Source organism: Phalacrocorax carbo, chromosome 3, assembly GCF_963921805.1.
Source record: "Phalacrocorax carbo chromosome 3, bPhaCar2.1, whole genome shotgun sequence".
Taxonomy (NCBI): Eukaryota; Metazoa; Chordata; class Aves; order Suliformes; family Phalacrocoracidae; genus Phalacrocorax; species Phalacrocorax carbo.
In genome coordinates this window covers 129,724,574-129,747,630 of record NC_087515.1, presented here as the reverse complement: position 1 = coordinate 129,747,630, position 23,057 = coordinate 129,724,574, and the positions used below count along the sequence as shown (strand labels likewise).

The following is a 23,057-nucleotide window of genomic DNA, read 5'->3' as shown; positions in this document are numbered from 1 at the left end:
ATGTTTTGCCAAGCTCACATGATTCATTGTTATTGCTTAGTGGAAAATTCCATTTTCTTCAGGATATCACCCAGACCATGCATGCCACACATACCAGTAATCTATTTGGTATGGGTACTTATTCTCCAGTCGATATCTCAAATACATTAATTTGATGGATTGAAGGTTCCTCAGGTTGGCCATAATGGCAGAGGGCTCCCTCCTGCCATTCTTGTAATAAACGGCCTTTCATCTTCGCATTAATTTGATTGTGCCCTTTTCGATAATTCTGGTGTACCGTAACCTTCCTCCCAGTTCATTAAGACCTCAGCCAAGGACATCCCCTTTTCCACACAGGGTGCATTTCCCATTTCTTATTCCTACTATCAGGGTCTCAATTACATGTGCTTTATGCTGGTCAGGCCACGCACCACCTTTTTCTTCTGGTGATTCACGCTGTTCAGGCCACACACCTCCTTTCTGCTTCTTTTGTGGTTTACGCTGATCAGGCCACGCACCTCCCAAATCACTAGTCTCAAGTCTGCTGAGGGAATTTTAACACCCACCCTTTCCAGCCTCCTGCTCCAAAGGTCCCAGGTGAATTCACCCGCTGCCAGCACTTGCATGTTTGGAGGCAAGAGGATAGGAAAGTGGTGACCTAGGGTCCCATCTGAGTCACCAAACTGTTAAAGCTGCAGCCTGAGCACTCACACACCATTCAGGGAGTCCCACACACACCACCCAAGACTTTAACTCCTAGGACTGAGACTTTAACTGCTAGGACCAGAGTCCCTTCGCAGTGGGCAGCTCCACCGAGCCAACAGGTGTTCCTTTCCGACTCCTCACTCACGCACACACACTCGCTCTCAGGTGATTTCTCTCCCTTCAGGCTCAACTCTAGGTTTTCCCAAAGCAGCATCTCTGACCCAATGTATCTCAGATGCATTTATTGAGCGGTACAGCAGCAAAGAACAGCTCGAGCTGGGTGCCTCTGGAAAGGGACTCCAAACAAAGAAATCCCTGGGCAATTATACTCTTCCAATTTAACTTCCCCTCCTCTCACACAATAGTTCAGTCCAATAACAATATTTGGGTCTGGGGGTCTTCTTGTTCCTTATTGGATCCTTTCTCTGTCTCCAGGCAGGACATTCTCTTTCTTATCTTAATGGATGCAGCTTCTTCTGATGGTTGTGGCTACCTTATCTGTCTGGTTTGCACTAGTTTCAGGGCCTTCCTTCATGTAGCTGAGAAAAAGTTCAGTATAGGGTCAGCATTTCTAGTCAAAAGTTCACAGCTTGGGGACTATGGCTTTAGCAAGCCTTGCTACAATGCTACATACTGGATTCTGTTTGAGCTAGAAAGTGACTCCTGCAACAGGTGAGACCCCACCTGGAGCACTGCATCCAGCCCTGGGGCTCACAGTAGAAGACAGACATGGACCTGTTAGAGCGAGTCCGGAGGAAGGCCACAAAAACAGGGGGCTGGAACACCACCCCTATGAAGAAAGGCTGAGAGTTGGGGTTGTTCAGCCTGCAGAAGGGAAGTCTATCGGGAGACCTTATTCCAGCCTTTCAATTCTTAAAAGGGGCTTACAAAAAACATGACAAACTTTTTAGTAGGGCCTGTTGTGACAGGACAAGGGGTAACGGTTATAAACTAAAAGATGGTAGATTCAGACTAGATCTAAGTAAGCAATTTTCTACGATGAGGGTGGTGAAACCCTGGCCCAGGCTGCCCCGAGAGGTGGTCGATGCCCCATCCCTGGGAACACCCAAGGCCAGGCTGGACAGGGCTCTGAGCAACCTGCTCTGGTTGAAGGTGTCCCTGTTCACTACAGGGCGGTTGGACTCAATGACCTGTAAAGGTCCTTTCTAACCCAAACTGTTCTACAATTAACAACAAATGTATTTTTAACCTTACCAGTATGCTATGAAATCTTTATTTCAGCTTTGCTTCTGATAATCATTGTTATTAGGATCAGTCTAGTTTAAATTTGAAATTGTCATATTCTTGGAAAGCTCGACATTAATAAAGCAGTAACCATATAAGAGCTGGCAGGTAACAGCTGGTTGTCAATTTCCCTTCCCTGCCAGTTTTACTTTTAAAATTCACAGAAACTGGTTTTCCACGAACCTACAGAACTTGTGCTAGCAGACCCTGCTGCCAGATTCCCACTGAGAAATCTATTAAGGCCACAGCATTGTATTGGGGGAAAGATGACAAAGATTCCAGGGTTCAGAATGGTGAACAGAAAGTGAACATCCGTGCCCATGGTGCCTTCCAGGAAAATAAGTATCAGCCAATCTTCAAGTCTTTGTCTACGTTCCATGTAAGCACTCATCTACAGAAATGCCTTTGTTTTATGCTATCTACAGATATATGCAGCCAATACACAGCAATGTGAGCAAGCTCCCCAGGGAGGTAGTCATGGCATCAGCCTGACACTATTTCAGAAGCACTTAGATAACACCCTCAGAGATACGGTGTAAATTTGGGGTTGTCCTGTGCAGGGACAGGAGTTGGACTTGATGATCCTTGTGGGTCCCTTCCAACTCAGGACATTCTATGATTCTATGAATGCATACTTTGGTCCTCAGCTGAATCAAGCCAGGTTCTTTTTATTACTTTCCCTTCTGGGAATTTTATTTAATCGGGACTCTCCAAGGAGGCATCTGTATTGTGTCTATGTAATGTAATTAAGATGCATTTGCTGTGCATCCATACGGATGGGCTGTAAGGATAGAAAAAGTCTCACGTTAGAACAGGGAAATGAAATCTCCTGCTATTAACCATCACACATTTGTTAGTACATAAAATATATTTAACTAAAACCAAAATATCAAACACTAGATTGATGAAGTTTCATGCAATGGAGATTTCACTTGTGTCCTGGCTGCAGCAGACAGCTGGTCTGCACAACGTGAACATATCACACTTCTGGAGACCAGTAAGTACTCTGGATGATAATGCTGTCAGAGCTCAAAATCTAAGCTCTCAACAGGCATGTCTAAAGAATTTGGAGCAAAAGGAAGTCCTATCTGGTTCCTTCAGCTTCAGGAAGGCAGATGTGGCAGATGGCCAAATGGCCAGTCAGTCAGATACAAGACTTTCAACTCACATGACCAACAGTTACTGCAGGAAGAAAGGTAGAACTATACCAGAGGAAACTATCCACAGATAGAAGACTTCACGCATGGTTCCATGCAAGTTTCTTTATGCTGTCGCTTTACTTTTAACTCCATTACAAAGGATTCCAAACCCTCTATTTCTGAAGGTTTTGTTCATTTGGGTTGCTTCTTCTCTGGTATTTCATCCGTGTCTCCTGCATAAAGTTTCTGAAGGCTGGTTCTTCATGACTCTCCTCAGTAACTGGGGGAAAAAATCCACAGTTCAGCAGTATTTCAGCACTTGTTCTACTTGTGTTACTGAAGAAAGCTAGAGTCAGGCTAGTCAGAGCAACACATACAAGTCTATTTGATCTTCAATGTCATTACAAAGCAAAAGAAACAAGTGATCCTAAAAATCAATGGAACAGGGAAAAAATGAAGATTAAGCCTGTGAGCTATATAAAAGAAAAATCACACACTAAGAACTTAGAAAATTGCTCCAAGACCAGGGGTCACAGGAAAAGGGAAGAGAGCCAGGGGCGGAAACTGTAAGGGCAAAAAGATGATGAAACATATTGTGTGTTAATCAGGTTCAGAGGTCACTGTGTGTTTCAAGCCTAAGTTGTCTGGTTTATGCATGTTATACACCTATTAAAAATCATTACTTGAATAGAAAATTTACAATTCAACTTCCACAAAGGTTAGAGAGTGGTATCAGTGGGCTCAGCATCGCAGCTGGGCTTCTGCTACAGATTCAGACACCTATATTTACCTGACTGAACGTTTGCTTGTTTTCTAGGCTCTCATTACAGTCAATCCAGTTAACGAATTACAGAAGGTATTTCCTGACTAGAGAGGCAGCGTTTTGACCAGATCATACCCCTCATTTCCTTACCTTCATGGTCAATGTCATCAGTATCACTCTCCCTCTCTTCTTCTTCATCAAGAGTTCCTCGTGTTAGGATCAGCTCAGAGGGACCCATTGCAGAAGTATCATCAGACCCTTGAAGGGAGCAGAAATAGCTATACACAAAACAGTGTGCTAACAAGTAAGTTAGTTCATGCAATGACAATTTCTATTTGCTCATAAACACAGCAACTAACACCTACTCTGATGGGACAGAAAACTGCTTCTCGATTCCAAAGATCCAGGACAGACTGCATCAGCACCACACTCAACCTCATATAAAGCAACAGCTGAACCAACAGCAGAGCTTTCTCATATTCTAATTTGACTGTTTCACCTTTTATGAAGTATTTCATTACTTTTAGTAGGTACACTGTTTTATCTACACAGCACGGTTTCTTCTTCTCATGTCTGTGACTGACACATAGAAGAGCTAAGTCTGACCCATCCCACAGGAACTAAAGCCCCACTCCTCTTTACCAATATCAGTTGCTTTATTGCTTTTGCTGTGAAGACAGAAAAGCACAGTATGACTTCTCCAGGCAAACTCTTCAGACAACTTCTGCAGGAAACTTAATCTTCCTAGTAAGGTACCTGCAAGTGTGTTTCCCTGCACACACACACTGCCCATGTCCTTCCACAAATGTTCCAGCTGCTCCCTCTTTTGTTTATTTTGAGCTTTCTCCTGTAGGTACAAAATTATTTGCAGACTCTGAGTACATTTAAAACATCAGTAGAAGAGTAATCTCACCCAATACTAGCAGTCTATCCCCCAGCCAGAAACCAGAAGTCAATAAGCAGATCTTACATTATACCTAAGGTTACACAGAACTTTTGGATAAACATGGAAAGCAGCCTCCAGCATGGCGGACTTCAAGAACACTTTCAGCAGCATCAGGAACCAAACTCAGTGAAGTTGTGCCTGCAGAGAACTGCCCTTTGGACAGCCTGAATTAAAGGTGAGCACAGCTACTGGTTTTGGTACTGCAATTCAGTCTTTGTTATTAATTGTCTAAGTCAAAACACACTTAACTGGTGTGGAAAGATACAGTGATCAACAGATCACTTTGGAAAGTTATTTTTTAAAAAGTCTCTATCCTTCTCAATGGAAAATATAAAAATCTTTCCTGATCATTTTCTCACAATTTGCCGAAATAAATTATTAGAACTAAAACACTGTAAAACAAATGTTGCTCAGAACATCTTTATTTTTGTGAAGATGTGATCCACCGCATCTAGGAATAAAAGACAGATGGTGAGCTTCAGGACTGGACATTTTCCACACTGCGTATGATTAGCAAATGAGTTGTTAGACCCTCCCAAAATACAGGCAATTGTGTACATAAAAATGACCAAAGATACACTGCCCAAGTATACAACAGTTTAAAATACTTACCACTGTTTTTCTCAGACGCTCATATTCTGGACGGTATTCTCTGAAAAGAAAAATACATTCAGTGTGAACTAATATGTGATTTATATTAAGCAAAGAACATCTTGGAGACTCGTATCTACTCCCAAAAAAGGTTTCAGTGGGCTTTTTACCCAGATATAGATTCTGAAACAAATTAGTCTAAAATAAGTCAACATACTTCATTAAAATAGCAAACCTTTCTCACACTGTCTTATTAGATAAGAAATTAAACCAGCTTGACTGAGGTAGTCATTTCCCTGCTATACCCAATCAGCAGATTTATCACTTTCCTCAAATCACAGACATGACTTTCTCTGCCAGTACTTGTGCCTCTTAAGACAGTTCAATGGGACCTCATACAGAAGACTGTTCACAGACTTCCAAACTATCGTACCATTATGGGACCTTTGAAATATTTCTTTAATGAAGTAAGAATAATGTGGATGTGGATACCCTCTTCTTAAAATCATGAGAGTGGTTTGGGTTGGAAGACCCCTTTAAAGATCATCTAGTCTAACCTCCCTTACATGAGCAGGGACATCTGCAACACCCCAGGCCTGGGGCAGAGGGGCTGGGAAGTGCCCGGCGGAGAAGGCCCTGGGGGGGCTGGCTGACAGCCGGCTGGGCATGAGCCAGCAGTGCCCGGGTGGCCAAGGAGGCCACCAGCCCCCGGGCTTGTGTCAGCCCTGGTGTGGCCAGCAGGAGCCGGGCAGGGATGGGGCCCCTGTGCTCGGCCCTGGGGAGGCCCCACCTCGAATGCTGGGCTCAGGTTTGGGCCCCTCGGGACAAGAAGGGCCTTGAGGGGCTGGAGCGTGTCCAGAGCAGGGCAGCGGGGCTGGGGCAGGGTCTGGAGCACAAGTGTGCTGGGGGGCGGCTGAGGGGGCTGGGGGGGTTTAGCCTGGAGAAGGGGGGGCTGAGGGGAGCCCTTATCACACTCTACAACTACCTGAAAGGAGGTTGTAGCAAGGTGGGTGATTGTCTTTTACTCCCAAGTTACTAGTGATAGAATGAGAAGAAATTGCCTCAAATTGTGTCAGGGGAGGTTTAGATTGGATATTAGGAAATATGTCTTTACTGAAAGAGTGGTCAGGCACTGGAACAGGCTGCCCAGAGAGGTGGGGGAGCCACCACCCCCAGAGGTATTTAAGTAGTATAGACGTGGCACTTCAGGGTATTGTTTAGGAAGCATAGTAGTGCTGGGCTGACAGTTGGACTTGATGATCCTGGAGGTCTTTTGCAATCTTAATGATTCTATGAGTCTTTCTTTCACTAGGTCAACTTGCCCAAAACCCTGTCCAACCTCACCTTGAACACCTCCAATGATAGGGCATCCACAGCTTCTCTGGGCAACCTGCTCTACTGTCTCACCACCCTCATTGTAAAAAATTTCTTCCTTATGTCCCATCTAAACGTACCCTCTTTCAGTTTAAAACCGTCGCCCCTTGTCCTGTCACTACAGGCCCTATCAAAAAGTCTCTCTCTACTATAAGCCCCCTTTATATACTGAAAGGCTGCAATAAGGTCTCCCTGAAGCCTTCCCTTCTCTAGGCTGAGCAACCCCAATTCTCTCAGCCTTTCTTCATAGCAGAGGCATTCCAGTCCTCTGATTGCTTTCATGGCCCTCCTCTGGACGCACTCTAACAGGTCCATGTCTTTCTTGGACTGTGGGCCCCAGAGCTGGACACAGGGCTCCAGGTGGGGTCTCACGAGAGCAGAGGGACAGAATCACCTCTCTCGACTGGCTGGCCATGCTTCTTTTGATGCAGTCCAGGATCCAATAGCCTTTCTGGGCTGCAAGTGCACACTGGTGGCTTACACAAAACCCTTATCTAAAGTTTTGTTATACAGGCAGTGTATCCCAGAATAATCATTAGGTTACGTGGTAAAACTCCTCAGCATCACCAAAGAGCAGAGAGACATTTGGGAAAGCACAAATAATATTCTGTCCAAATAATCCCAGGTCCATCACAGGAGAGCCAAACCCTCAAAGACCCATCTCAACAAGGCCAGAGGAACACAGGGGCATGGTGGCAGGCAGGGAATCCAAATTAAGGACTCCAAGGAAAGGATACTCTGTCCCAGCTCCTGCCAGGAGAACCACCAGCCCCATGGTCCAGGTGTGAAACCCATCACCATGCTTCATCGGGAGCTCTCTGGATCACCTTGTGGCTGCCTTGGGGTGCAGGACACGTTATGGGATGCAGGGAAAGAGCGTTTGGGAATAGGACAGGATTTATTATGGGTTGTTTAGGGGAGGAACCAAAGGTGGGAAAAGGGAGGTATTTAGGAGATTTCAGAAGGACAAGTGTGAGAAATAGAGGGATAAGGGAATAAAGAAGTGTACTTGCATGTAAGCAGAGACTAGGCAGTATGCAGACCTGGGGTAATGACCAGGGGAGACTCATCTGATCTGGGAGCACAAAGCTGTAGCAGCCTCTCTCTGGCTATCCAATCCAGCATGACATGTTTTCCTCTAACAATAATCTATGGTCTGGCTTGGGTATTTCCAAGTAATCCAAGTTACTGGATTTGCTTTCTAATGTTTTAGAGCAGTCTGGCAGTATTTCATGGGGAGGAATCCAGTAAGGAGCACATTCACAAAGAATTTTTGAATTTCAACTTTCTCATCTATTCAGTCTGCCAAACTGGTCTGTTAGCTTCCTGAAGACAATTCAAACCTTGATAATTTTATGGTATCAGAGGAAAAAAATTACTTCATTGATCTGCTGGCACAGATAGCTTTTACTTTTTCACAGAACAGTTAGCACAAAAATTCACCACTGAATAGTTCCTTTTGACTGCTCCTTTTTATGCTGACTCTTGCACTTAGGTTTATGAGAAACCATAGACTATCTCAGCTGTGAAAATCAAACAGTCTTTCAAACCAAAGGAGTAGCCTCATGAATCAGTAACTTCAATAAAAATATTCACTGGGTCAGGGACCAAAAGTTATCACCTTACCTCTCATATTCATCTACAGCTTTAGAAAGCTGAACAAAAAAATCATCCAGTCCTGTTCCGAGCACAGCAGAAATACCAACCACCTATAAAAGAAAACCATATACCAGATCTGAAGAGTAAGTGAACCAAGTTTTTAAGTAACTGATGAATGATCAGAGCTGGAAAGACTAAGTAGTACCTTAAAAAAAAACCAAAACAAAAAAACCCCACAACAATAAACTAAAAATATAGGGCAATCTAATGCCCATTTAATCATCACAGTGGCATAGCAGTGTGTAGCAATACTTCTGTCATTCCTACTTTCAGCCTCCTTCTCTACCTGCTGTTAATGTTTGGGGTTTTGTTGTTGTTGATTTTTCTTTTGTTTTATTTCTTTCTTTCTTCGTCTCTCTGTCTTATTTAACCCAGGAACCTGGGTTTTCCAGTCTGTTTGTCATAGTTTTAGCTGGGATAGAGTTGATTTTCTTCACTGCAGCTGGCCCAGTGCTGTGCTTTGGACTTAGTATGAAAACAATGTTGGTAACACACCGATGTTTTGCTTGTTGCTGGGTAGGGCTCACACGAGTCAAGGACTTTTCCAGCCTCCCATGCTCTGCCGGGGGCACAAGCAGCCGGGAGGGGAGGGGGCACAGCCAAGAGAGCGGATTCACACTGGCCGAAGGGATATTCCATATCATGTCACGTCATGCCCAGTGTGTTACCTGGGAGGGGCTGGCCGGGGGGGGGAGGCAGCAATCCCAGCTGGGGGAGGGGCAGTGTTGGTCGGTGGGTGGTAAGCAGTTGTATCGTTTGTGTTTCTGGTTTTTTTCTCCCTTTCTTCCCCTTTTCCTTTTTATTACATTATCATAACTGTTATTATAATTATTATTTTATTTTAGTGATTAAACTGTTCTTATCTCAACCCACAAGATTTTTTTCTTGCTTTTGCTCTTCTGATTCTCTGCCCCATCCCACAGGGGTGGGGGCAGTGAGCGAGCGGCAGTGGGGTGTTTAGTTGCTGACTGGGGCTGAACCATGACACTGTTACAAATTTTGTGGGGGTGTGGGGGTGTGCGTTCGACAGGGGGAAGTAACAGAAAAAAAGAAAACCTTACATCCTTATACCTCCAATCTCAAAACCCCACAAAAAGCATAGTTAACAGAACAGAATGCCTAAACATATAGATAGGACAACTTGAAAGATCAAGTCTTTCTTCAGTTTACTTGGTTATTGTTAATAATCCAAGTTCTCATTCTGAGCCTAGTCATACTAACTACTTGTAATACTGCAATATCAGTATACCAGAATAAAAGAGCAAAATCATAGAATGATTTGGGTTGGAAAGGACCTTTACAGGTCATCTAGTCCAAGCCCCCTGCAATGAGAAGGGACACCATCAACTAGATCAGGTTGCTCAGAACCCCATCCAACCTGACCTTGAATGTTTCTAGGGATGGGGCATCTACCATCTCTCTGGGCAACCCATTCCAGTACTTCACCACTCTCATTGCAAAAAATTTCTTCCTTAGATCCAGTCTAAATCTCCCCTCCTTTAGTTTAAAACCATCACCCCTTGTCCTGTCACAACAGGCCTTGCTAAAAAGATTGTCACCATCTTTCCTATAGTCCCCCTTTAAATACTGGAAGGCCACAATAAGGTCTCCCCACATCCTTCTCTCCTCCAGGCTGAACAACCCCAACTCTCTCAGCCTGTCCTCATAGCTGCTGTTGGCTCATGTCCAGCTTTTCATCCACCAGCACCCCAAGACCTTCTGGGTAGTGCTGCTCTCACTCCCTTCATCCTCCAGCACGTATTGATGTCAGGGATTGCCCTGACCCAGGTGCGGGACCTTGCACCTGGCCTTGTTGAACCTCATGAGGTTCTCAAAGGCCCACCTCTCCAGGTTATCCAAGTCTCTTTGGATGACATCCCGTCCTTCTGATGTGTCAACTGCACCGCTCAGCTTGGTGTCACTGCAAACTTGCTGAGGGTGCACACAATCTCACTGTATGTCATCATATTAACATATTAAACAGCACTGGTCCCAGTACGGACCCCTGAGGGACACCACTTGTCACTGGTCTCCATCTGGACATCAAGCCGTTGACCGCTACCCTCTGGATGCGACCATCCAACCAATCCCTTATCCACCAAACAGTCCATCCATCAAATCTGTATGTCGCCAATTTAGAGAGAAGGATGCTGTGGGGGACTGTGTCAAGAGCTTTATAAAAGTCAAGATAGGTGACATCTGTTGCTTTTCCCTTGTCTACTGATACAGTCGCTCCATCATAGAGAGCCCCTAGGTTGGTCAGGCAAGACTTGCCCTTGGTGAAATCATGCTGGCTGTCCTGAATCACCTCCCTGTCCTCCATGTGCCTTAGCATAGTGTCTTGGAGGATCTGTTCCATGATGTTCCCAGGCACAGAGGTGAGGCTGACAGGTCAGTAGTCCCCAGGGTCCTCCCTTCTACCCTTTTTGAAGATGGGCACAATGTTTCCCTTTTTCCAGCCACTAGGGACTTCACCTGACTGCTGTGACTCTTCACGTATCATGGAGAGTGTCTTGGCAACAACATCCCTTAGGATGTTTCCTTAGGACTCTGGGATGCACCTCATCATAGATCAAATAGACCACAAGAACTGACATTTTGCCTCTGAAGTTCTAATACTTTGTATTTAGCTGAAGCACATTTTAGAAGGTACCCAGTCCAACTCCCAGAACAGCAAGAGATAGAGAATTGGTCAGCTAGTATGGCAATACATTCAAAATGCATATCTGCTTCCTAATTTGAACTTGTCTGTCATTACAATCTGGCCATTTGTTCTGCTTTTATTAAACCAATTATCTAAAAATACCATTAATTAAGCCTATAAATAATCACTACTTGGTGACCGTTAAGAATCTTACATCCTCTAATGAAAATTCTCCCTCTTTTTTATAAGCCAATCTTAACAAATCACTTTCAAATATAAGACTTTCTCCAACACAGCCTTGCATTTTTATCAATAGTACAGTAAATATCCAAACAATCAAGTATTCCAAAGGATTTTAAGCATTAGTCTAGGCACTGTGCTGGTAATGTATTAAGATTTAATATTAATTACATAATTTACATTACCCCAGTGTTCCCCAGGGGTCTGTACTGGGTCTAGTCCTGTTCAATATATTAATCAGTGACCTGGACGATGGGACAGAGCGTCCCCTCAGCAAGTTCGCTGATGACACCGAGCTGGGAGGAGCGGCTGATGCACCAGAGGCTGTGCTGGCACCCAGCGAGGGCTGGGCAGGCTGGAGAGCTGGGCCCAGGGGAGCCTCATGGGATTCAACAAGAGCAAGTGCAAGGTCCTGCCCCTGGGGAGGAACAACCCCATGCACCGGCACAGCTTGGAGGCTGACCTGCTCGAAAAGCAGCTCTGTTGAGAAGGCCCCAGGAGTGCTGGTGGCAGTGAGGTTGATCATGCGCCAGCAATGTGCACTTGTGGCCAAGAAGGCCAACAATACTCTGGGTTGCATTAAAAGGACTGTGGCCAGCAGGGTGAGAGAGGTTATCCTCCCCCTCTACTCTGCCCTAATGAGACCACATCAGGAGTGCTGTGTTTATTTTGGGGCCCCCCAGTTTAAGGATGCAGAACTGCTCAAGCAAGTCCAGCGGAGAGCTACCAAGATGATCAGGGGGCTGGAGCATCTGCCTTGTGAGGAAAGGCTGCGAGACCTGGGCTTGTTCAGCCTGGAGAAGAGAAGACTGGGGGAATCTATTTATATATACAAGTATCTTAAGGGTGGGTGTCAAAGAGGATGGGGCCAGACTTTTCAGTGGTGCCCCATGACAGGACAAGGGGTGATGGGCACAATTTGGAACACAGGAAGTTCCAGCTAAACATGAGAAAGAACTTCTTCCCTGTGCGGGTGCCAGAGCAGGGGCACAGGCTGCCCAGAGAGGTTGTGGAGTCTCGTTCCCTGGAAGCATTCAAAAACTGCCTGGACACGGTCATGTGCCCCCACTCTGGGTGTGCCTGCTCATGCAGTGGGGATGGACAATATGATCTCTAGAGGTCCCTTCCAGCCCTACTATTCTGTGATTTATACTTTCATTGCGCTTAAGTACAAGCTGCCTTCTACTCTATAATCCTTTGCATATGCCCTGCTCTCCAGTCTACTGTTCTAATAGATATGACGTGCATACAAACAGCTGATTAGCAAATAAGAACTAGGAAGTACTTTGATCCTATATATGGCACCACTACAATCTGTTTTGAAATACTGTACATCGTTCCACTTAGGGCACTTATTTTTGTTTTGGCTAAATTATCATTATCTGTATGAATGGAATCACTTATTTTTATTGCCTTTCTTGCAATATCTATAAAGCTGATGAAGGACACAATTAGCTGAACCCTTTTATCAAAGACTATGATATCATTAACATCTTCCAATGTATAGTGCTTTCAGAGAAACTGAATGGATTTGTCCTCTAAAAACCTGGTAATTAAAAAAAACCAAAAAACAAACAAAAAACCCAACACCCACACTTTTTCTTGCATCTGCAAATACCCAGAGGATTTTTTTTCATTTGTTTTTGAGATTCTTTCCCTTCTTCCTACATAGTAAATTGCCCAACTGTACTTGACACTTTCAGAACAAGAAAAATCATCTCAGATGGGAGACACTGCAACACAGAACATTACCTCTTACCAGCCTATCTTAGCTTTCTTCTGATGATTAATCACAATTCGGTATTAAATGATTCAGGCTTCCACTCAGTGTGACAAGCAACTAAAGTTACTTTATGTTCAAACCAACAAATCCTCGCTCTCAATGCAAGGCTCATCAACAGATTCCAGTTCAAAAGAGCAGTGCAAAGCCCTTGTACAGGACAGAATATTTGACATTGGAAGATACCTCTGGAGATCATCTAGTCCAGCCTCTCCCACTCAAAAAGCAGGATTAACTAGAACAGGTTGCTCAAGATCTTGTATGAGCATGTTTTGAGTATCTCCACTGATGGAGACTCTTCAGTTTCTCTGGACCATCTTTTCCAGTGCTCAATCAGTAAAATTACAGTAGCTCTTTTTTCCTCTTCTGTTTAAACACAGTTTCCTGTATTTCACTTCATGTCTATTGTCTCTTGTCCTTTCACTGGGCACCACTGAAAAGAGCATGCCTCTGTCTTACTTAATTACTCCCATCAGGTATTTACACACATCAATAATATCCTCCTTGAGCTTTCTCTTCTCCAGTCTTTTATGAGAGGTAGTAAAAAATGGAAGATTCTTACCTTCAGTGAACTGTAAAATTCATCCAACACTAAACTCATAGAACGAGTCAGGTTACTGACATAGGATGTCTCTTGATTCAGGGCATCTTGAAAAGTCTCAAAGTCTTGCATCCATTCTACTGCAAAACTGTGGTCTATTATGTCAGTCTGGAAGGAGAAAGAATTTTCAGAAAGAGAAAATTTTCAGAGTAATAACAATGGATTCTCAGCCTTAGGCTGTTAAGTCGACAAATAAAAAATTCCATTTTAAACTTACTTTTCAAAATGCTGATCTTTTCAAAATATTCAGCCCTAGTTTGAAGTTTTCCAAGCTCTGTTTTTATCAAACCAACTACTTGAATACAGAGAAGACAAACAACCACTATCCAAGTTTTAAGAAGGCATGTTTAAGGAAAAAATTGCAAGTCTAAAGGCTTCTATGGTTTACTGGAAAGGGGCATCCAAAAATTGCTTACTGTACAAGAAATCTTAAATTGTAAATATTAGATTGTATGATTGAGGCCAGACAGGAACAGTCCTCATTGAAGATCCCATTCTACCTTCATTGGCTTCGCGGTCAGGGGGGAGAGGGAGCCATTTTTATGCTGGTTAACAGCCTACAGGATCTTTATAAAAGTGAGCTGTGAACTCAGTGCAAGATGATGGAAACAAACAGGTGAGATGGTTCCATAATTTTACATGTATTAGTATGCAAACAGTCTTTTAAAGAGTTTTATAAACATACCTTACCAAATGTATATCCAGTGTTATCGCTCTGATATATTTCATTTCCCAGCACCAACGGGAAGGAGGAAAATAGATAACGGAAGTATTGCCTAGCATTACTCAAGAGATTCTCAAGAGAGAGCTGAATCCATTGAGGGTCAAAGCCTGACTATTTAGTGTTAGCTTGATTAAATTCTATAAATAAAATTAAATCAACTCTACAAATTACCTTTTTTCCCCCTCTGCAAACCTTAACATCCCTTAAATCTATGTGTTTGTCACTGCACATATATCAGTTCCTTGGGATTCTTTCATTCTTATCAAGGGTCAGTTTTAAAATGCTTGTCAAAAATTCTTCAAATGCAGTTGGCCTTACTTCTTACTGAAGGCTAAACACCAGATAAAAATGAAGTTTAAAGTTATGAATCCTAAGCCTTGGGCCTACCTTTTCTTACATACACTGATGAAGTCTCATTTCTTTCACTCTTTCAAAAAAAACCTATTTTCTTAAGAGAGAATGATTTTCCTACCTCGTGCCTTTGTCTACAGAAAAAACTTAACAGCTTATTCTAAAATTACTGTCTAGTGTTAGAAAGAAGGCAGTGTGCAAAAGCTTGCTAAGTAAGCAAGCAGGTATCAAAGACATGTATGGTAAGGGTCGCTGGGAAGATGTGTGTAGTTGGAGTACATCAGACACTAATCCCACTTGGCTGCTGTGAGGTAAAATTTCACATTCAAAGCATGGGTTTTCTAGGGGAAGTCTATGGTATATACGTGCACACACACACACAAAGCCTGCTATGTTGGGGAGCAATTCCTTGAATATAAAAGATGTCTGTGGGGACAAGAAAGAGTACTCACACCAAAAGTCTAATGGGATTCTTTTAATATGTTAAATTGTTAAGTTTAGAGAGCCAGCTAGCTGTTAAGTTCAAAAACATTCCTTTACGGCTACAAGTACCTTACACAACAGTGGCGGTGTATCCTTAGGCTAGTAAGTATCTGCTTTCTGGCTAATATTGGCATATTTTTAGTGTCACTGATCAGGACCAAACACCTTTTGTTAAGTTTTGCCTGCTACAATACATGGGCCTCCTTCCTCAAAACAGGCAGGTGTTACACTGTGTGCCATCAGCCTGCTGCTGAGTAGAAATAATTAATGATTAAGACAATTGTTCTGAGAAAGCAGGGGACTGTAAGAGCAGATTCAGTAATGAACTTACCCTTACGTAACAAGGGTAAGTTTCCTTATAGCCAAGGTTAAGGTGAAAACATTCTTCAAGAAGGGATCTCATCACCATGTACCAGTACTTAAGGGGCAGCTACAAAGAAGATAGAGACTCCCTTTTTACCAGGAGTCCCATGGAGAGGACAAGAGGGGATGGACACAAGTTGCTCTTGGGGACATTCTGGTTGGACATGAGAGGGAAATTTTTCAGTGAGGACAGTCACCTTTGGAATAGCCTCCCCAGGGAAGGGGTTGACTCGGCCACGTTGGACACCTTCAAGAGTCAGCTGGACAGGGTGCTGGGCCATCTTGTCTAGGCTGTGCTCTTCCTAGAAAGGTTGGACTAGATGGTCCCTGAGGTCCCTTCCAACCTGGCATTCTGTGATCTCTAACTTCAATGTTTGGGGGTAACTGCCTATCCCCCAATTCTTCTTGTGCATTTGTATACCAGATTAAAGACCCTTTTGGATGCAGTTTTTAGCCTGTAGCTCACTCCCAGCCTCTCTTTTCTAGAAAAATCTACTATTCTAGTAAGACAAAGACACTATGGCAAAGCAAGCTAAACAGAACAATATTCCACTAGGACACAGAAACTATAGCTTTAACTTACTTTGTTCATGACAACAATGAAAGGTAGCTTCGTCTTGTACAGGATACTGGGGGGGAAAGAAAACAAAGAACCCCACAAAAACCCCACATTAAAAAATAATTTAAATCTCATTAAAATTGAAAACAAGTTAAGCGTAAGGCAGACAAGACTTGTGCAAAACTGAATACATTTGACTTCAAAAGGTGATTATATTCCTCTGCATCAATTAGAATGTAATTTTCACCCAGATCTTCCTTACCATAGTTGAACAAAGTATGTCCCCTGCAAGATGTAAGCACATGTCTGTAAGATAGAACATCTCCTTCTACACACCCAGTTGATTTTGATTACTTTGATTATGACTCTCAGATCCCATTTTTTAACCCTCTGCATTTTATTTTGACTCAAATCTTAGGTTCTGAGATACTTGTGAACAGAGCAATGAATTCAAATAATTCAAAATATCTATAAAGCAAAACTGCCTTGAAACATGAGCTTACATATTCATTTCACTGAATATATTCTAGCATCTTTTGCCTAACACTAGAGTCAGAAAACGCAGCGTGTGATAAGACACACTTTGTATACTCCTATCAAAGTGATATAGCTTTTGACCACGGTACAAGGATTGATAGGGTTTTTTTGAAACATTTCACCAACATTTACCATGAATTATGTCAACTCTAGATAGGTAGATCTTTAAATAGGTATTTAGTCCTCACTTCAATGCAAAAGAAAAAAGATACATCCATGTATGAAGAGGAAGACAATAAATCAAGAACTCCGTGCAATGCTGAGCTCCAAACAAATACTGAAGATTCACTGAAATTATCAATAATATTAAAAATAGAATAAAATATTCTGTGTTTAGAAGAAGGAGCTTAAACTAGGCTGTCTTGACACGTCTTAGATAAATTATTTTATAAGCAACAGGCGCTGTGTTAGATCTGTTGTAACTAGCCTTTATCACACTAAGGTCTCATGGATCATTTAATGCTTTCACTGGGACTTTGACCCAATGACCTCCAGATGTCCATTGACACCTAAATTATTTTTCTTATCCAAAGGGAAAACCACTAAGACAGAATAACCGAAATAGCAGATTAAGTGGATATGAGGCATCAATGTGCACTTGCAGCCCAGAAAGGCTATTGGATCCTGGACTGCATCAAAAGAAGCATGGCCAGCCAGTCGAGAGAGGTGATTCTGTCCCTCTGCTCTCGTGAGACCCCACCTGGAGCCCTGTGTCCAGCTCTGGGGCCCACAGTCCAAGAAAGACATGGACCTGTTAGAGTGCGTCCAGAGGAGGGCCATGAAAGCAATCAGAGGACTGGAATGCCTCTGCTATGAAGAAAGGCTGAGAGAATTGGGGTTGCTCAGCCTAGAGAAGGGAAGGCTTCAGGGAGACCTTATTGCAGCCTTTCAGTATATAAAGGGGGCTTATAGTAGAGAGAGACTTTTTGATAGGGCCTGTAGTGACAGGACAAGGGGCGACGGTTTTAAACTGAAAGAGGGTACGTTTAGATGGGACATAAGGAAGAAATTTTTTACAATGAGGGTGGTGAGACAGTAGAGCAGGTTGCCCAGAGAAGCTGTGGATGCCCTATCATTGGAGGTGTTCAAGGTGAGGTTGGATGCAGCTTTGAGCAACCTGATCTAGTGAAAAATGTCCCTGCCCACAGAAGCAGTCATGGACTAGATGGTCTTTCATAGAATCATTAAGGTTGGAAAAGACCTTTAAGATCAAGTCCAGCCACCAACACCAACACTGCCTCCTAAAGTATGCCCTGAAGTGCCATGTCTACATGATTTTTTTGAACAGCCCCAGGGACGGTGACTCCCCCACCTCTCTGGGCAGCCTGTTCCAGTGCCTGACCACTCTTTCAGTAAAGACATACTTCCTAATATCCAGTCTAAACCACCCCTGACACAATTTGAGGCCATTTCCTCTCGTCCTATCACTCATAACATGGGAGAAGAGACCAACACCCACCTCAGCCCAATCTCCTTTCAGGTAGCTGTAGAGAGCAAAGAGACCTTTAAAGGTCCCTTCCAACCTAAACCATTCTGTGACTCCCCTCCAAAATAAGTATCAAAGAGACACAGCAATCAAAGCAGATGGACTGCATTTTCAGCTTTTCTTACCTGCAGGCATACAGCATGTTGGACATAAAAGTGATAGGGTTAGTACTGCGAGAAGTGTCCATCACATAAACAACAACTGAAGGAAAAGAGGAAGCCTAGATACACAAAGTAAAAGATATTTCAATAAGTACATGCTGTTCAACAGCCACTTCTTTCACACAGCCTCACTGTCAAGTCATGTAGAAAACACTTACCAAGGCCTCAGTTATGATGGTTCCTGATGCTGACCAGGTGAATACCTCAATTTGTCCTGGTGTGTCAATAATAACATACCTGTTTAAGAAGTCATCCCCAACAAACAATAAGGGAAAATTAGTCAAGCACAGGGTCCTGTTCTCACTAGATTACCACAAGCACGTAATGGAAAATCACATGATTATTCTGTTACAGATCAGAAAAGCTTCTCCCAAACAGTGACAAGATTTGTGGCATGCCTGAAAATTTCCTGTGTGAATTTTGTAACTAGGAAGCACATACTCTCTTCAGATTCTATTGAAGTTGAAGGCATCAATTTGAGAGACACTCAGTACTGCAAACTCTTCAGAAGAAGAATTAATTGTTGCCTATCTGAACAGTGCATGAGAAAAAAATTACAGTCTAATGGAAGACAAGAAAAGCAGAACTCAAATCAGCAGACATTTCTTTGAGGTATCTGAAGAAAGACTAGTTTATCTGTTCTAAGTCTATGCCCTTTTTCACATAGAATTTATACCAAGGCTGAAAACCAAATAGAAAACACGCAGAGAACCTTTTTAGGATTTCACGTGTTTTTCCCACACAGATCCCAGAAAAGTAGAACTTGGTAGAATGTACTCACTTGGATGCATTTTGTCTTTTTTCAATAAACTTCATCACCTGATTGAAGAAGGAAGAGTATACTTTGTATTTAGACTCACAACAGGAAACTTTCAGAATCATTTCAAAACAGAAACTACAGTAGCTTGCACAGCAGCAGGTACTTATCAAAAGAAGATTAAAGTCTCTAAGCTTTTCAATGTGTGAAAACGCCCTACTAAGGAAGGGTGGAAAAGGTTCAGACACTGCATAGGTCAAAGACAACCTTGATTTTTCCTGTGTTCTTTTACCTGGCTAAAGAAATGGTATAACAAATGCAGTTGTTCCCTACCTTTTTACTATGATATTGCACTGTCTCAATATCTTGCGTAAGTTCCCACCCCAGTGCTGATTTAGCATTATGATTTAAAAGAACAGTCAATTACCAAATAACTGTAGGAAACTTTGATCTGTTTCCAGAAGTGAGCTTCCCTACTTCAAATCATATGAAAGATTTTACCTTGAATAGTGCAACAATAGACTTATGTACAAAAACTTTAAAAAAAAAAAAAAAAGAGAGTTCTGTACATGTGGTTTCTAAATTTTACTTTTAAAAAAGCTGAAAAACTGAAATCTCTCAAATGAAAGTTAACGCACTTTGGCTCCTTTGTAAAATACATAGTTCGGTATGGAGAATACTCCAACTCCGAAGAAATACTAGGAGGCTAACCAAACACAGTGCTCTCTGAGATCCCAAACACACAGAAATCCCCACAGTCTCCCAGCACAGTATTTGTAGCACAGTTATCACATAGGAACAACCTCATACCTGATCAAATCTTGTAGCAAAGAGATTGAGAGAGGTCACTATTCCACCATTTGGGCCCAGCCCATATCTAGGCATTTCATTTAGGAAAACAGATGATTATGCAGACCTCAGAGGGCTTCTTTTTAAATTCTGATAATAGTTGGCCAGGTACAATGCACATTGGATACCTTGCAGCAAAAGACAATACTTCTAATACAGAATTAAGCCTAAGTGATGCAACAGCGTAACAAATGCAAAGTAGTCTCTCTCTTGCCCAAACACGTCCTTTTCTTCAGTCAGACAAGGGGCTATGCCGTGGCTTCCTCTTGCCATTATTCAAGCATTACCCTTCTGGACAAAGGGAAAATATACCTATGTGTATACATCAAAGCCATCTTTGTCTTTCCAAAAAGATTTACAACACAGCCAGTATTTAACAATTTAACAGAATTTAACAATGCCCTGAATGCACTTAGTTTTAAGAATTTACACATCAAAATATAATTAAAAGATTTCTTGCACAAGTAAATTCTTAGCAGAATTTAAATTATAACTGTAATGAATGCTGTAAAGACACTCAAAGTGTCAAAGATGAAGGTTTCAAAATTATTTTTAATGCATACAGATCTGTATACTAATTGTGTTCAAAGAAACACAGGCTTTTTTTTTTTTACTGCATGAGAACCACACTGATTCTTAAGTACATACTGTCTCCTAGGGCCACTACTCTTAATATTCAAACACGAGGCCACATACCCTCCTTAAGCACTATTTAATGAGATGCTAACAGACACAGTAAAGCAAATAATGCACCTACATACCAAAGTGAAACTTACAAACTTAGACTTGGATTTTTTGCTGGTAACTCCAAATCAAACAATAGCCCAAAATGAAGAATCCTATCCCCCACCATCTTTATTCTTGTCTAAAATATTAAATTTAAGAGCCACACTAACAAGTCAAACCCAAACACTGTATATTATCTCCATCTGCACAAGCTATTACTTAGGAGAGAAAGGAGCTCCATACCCCTCTGGAAGTGCAGTCATTTTAGTGTAATGTTACTGAACTACAGTCAAACTACTGTGCAGCAAAAGCCAACAGTCCAATGCCTGAGATTCAGAAAGATAACAATGCTTTGATTACAGTCAAACATGGAAATAGTTTTTTCCACCTACCACAAGCAAATAGAAATTTGCATTTTTGTTTATAACAAATGAAATCAGACTTGTTAAACATGGGGGAAAGGCTGCTGGCTTTCACAAAGGAACATACAAGCTCTTTGAAAGAACAACAGGGGGCGGGGGGGGAAGATGTGGGCAGAGTGCCTATTATTTGTAAAAACGTATTATTACGCAGAATCACTTTGAGCACAGAAGAAAATGGCCTAAGGAGTATCAAATCTCATAGAACATACACTTCGAACCTTGCATGCAAGAAATACATAGTCAAAAACTTCTTATCTTTGCACGACATTCTGCATTACTGCAATCCCCAACACCTCCTGCCCCCTTCATTGTAGTGTTCAGGAGTGACAGACTGTTTTCACAAAATCTGAAATTTAAAATATCATTATTTAGACAAAAAAGGATACTGTTTCATTACTTCTTTATATTTCACAGTGTCCCTGATATCTAGAGGATGAAGACATATAAATAGTTTTAAGACATCACTTCTAAAATATCCTTCTTCACCAGTTTGCTGAGAGGCGAAAGCCCTTCTTTCTAACAAGTCTCTTTTTGTCTCCGTAATAGAACTAGCAGCAATAGGAAAAATCTCCCAAGAAGAATAAATCTAACAGATTTGCAATGCTCTCAACATACATATGAAACCCAATGCAATTAATGCAAAACACCACCAATTTAGGTATTTCGCAGTAACCTCTTCACTTCTCATCTGATCAACATCGTTTAACAAAGTATACATATTTAACTGTATTACTGGAGATCCAGCACTGGACCAGAACCTCAGTTATTCATCTGACATCAATAAGACAACCTTGGTATCCACACTGCCTTTCTTATCCTCTGTAGTGGCAGGCTGACGAACTTTAGAAAGTTAAAGGGACAGGACCCTTACAAACCTAATGACTAGTAAGCCCTCTGCAACAGCTAAACATAAGGTCTGTTTTATTGTTACGGTATTTTCTCTAAAATTCGTGTCTTTTAAAGTGCTTTAAAGAAGTTATTTGGTAGCACATATAGCGACCATTGTGCTGGATGTAAGGAACCTGATTGAATTTGCTAATACTTTCATCACTGACAAAGAAAAACACCCCACAAGAACCCAAACGCATCAAATCACCCCAGATGATGTAAAAAAGGTACAAACGCGAAGGCAGAATGCCTTTGGCCCTAAAAATTCGCATGTTAAAGATTAGTAGGAGAAAAGAGTTAAATTTAAAAAAAAAATCGAAGTCCTTCTTGTGTTACGACTTGGAATCACTTAGAATATAAACAACCTAGCCAAATACCTCACATACCCCGCCCCCTCTCGCGAAACACATGAAAAGCACTATACCGAAAAGGGTTTTGTTTATTTATGGCAAAGTATACTTGCTTTCTTCTGGCGGCCTCCACAAAGACGCCCCACCTCTGGTCCGGGACCACCCCCTCCCTCACACCACCCATCCCCCGCCACCGTCCGGGGCTAAGCCAGGGCAGCAGGACTCACCGATGTTGGCGGGGAAGGGCAGGTCATGCACGGCGGGGTCCAGGTTGATCACGTACGGGGGGCAGCGTTGCCCATGCAGGTGGGCCGCGAGTCGCTAAGGGAACACGAGGAGGCGTCAGGCCCCGCTGGACATGGGGGTAACGCTAATGGAAACCTACAGCTCCCCCCAGCTGCCCCTCACCTGCACGAAGGTGGTTTTCCCGGAGCCGGCCATGCCTAGGACCAGCACGCACACCGGGGACATTGCCGCCAGCCCACTCGCCGCCGCCATCTTCCCAGCACCCACTTGTCCTTCCGGGTCGAGCAGAGGGCGGCGAGGCCGGGGGGCCGCAGAGCACCCCGCCATGGCCAGCGCGGGGCCCTGCAGTCGCCCTGCCGCCGCCGGCTGAGTGCGCACCGCGGTCTCGCGCGGCCTCCCCGCGCTGGGCGGCCCGGCCGGGGCCCGGGAGTGGCTGGCAGCATCCCCCCACGGGGCTCGGGGGGCCGGCTGCCGCCGTTAAGAGGCGGC

General features: G+C 43.0%; 1 protein-coding gene across 3 annotated transcripts; it reads right to left on the bottom strand.

Moving 5' to 3' along the window:
- Positions 1 to 911: 911 nt before the first annotated feature.
- Positions 912 to 23,050, bottom strand: GPN1 (GPN-loop GTPase 1). 3 transcript variants are annotated; one of them, XR_010372414.1, is made up of 15 exons: positions 22,731 to 23,050; positions 22,550 to 22,643; positions 21,471 to 21,510; positions 19,898 to 19,964; positions 19,112 to 19,149; positions 18,489 to 18,567; positions 18,295 to 18,389; positions 16,171 to 16,216; positions 13,628 to 13,774; positions 8,369 to 8,451; positions 5,390 to 5,429; positions 4,588 to 4,678; positions 3,982 to 4,089; positions 3,138 to 3,348; positions 912 to 2,710 (listed from the first exon to the last, which is right to left on the bottom strand). XR_010372414.1 is itself a non-coding variant. In XM_064448510.1 (14 exons), exons 1-14 carry the CDS (start codon positions 22,893 to 22,895, stop codon positions 3,242 to 3,244), a joined length of 1,200 nt encoding a protein of 399 aa, XP_064304580.1. In that variant the 5' UTR covers positions 22,896 to 23,050; the 3' UTR covers positions 912 to 3,241. The 3 variants fall into 3 exon arrangements, 1 of the variants encoding a protein (XP_064304580.1); XR_010372415.1 differs by having other exon boundaries at positions 912 to 1,223; XM_064448510.1 differs by having other exon boundaries at positions 912 to 3,348.
- Positions 23,051 to 23,057: the final 7 nt, after the last annotated feature.

Excerpts from the sequence above, each read along its gene's own strand:
- GPN1 (XM_064448510.1), bottom strand. The coding sequence starts at position 22,895 with ATGGCGGGGTGCTCTGCGGCCCCCCGGCCTCGCCGCCCTCTGCTCGAC. Across the intron at positions 13,775-16,170 it reads TCATTGTTGTCATGAACAAA|ACTGACATAATAGACCACAG; the intron begins GTAAGTTAAAGC and ends TTCTCCTTCCAG. Across the intron at positions 4,090-4,587 it reads GCAGGGAAACACACTTGCAG|GGTCTGATGATACTTCTGCA; the intron begins GTACCTTACTAG and ends GCTCCCTTCAAG.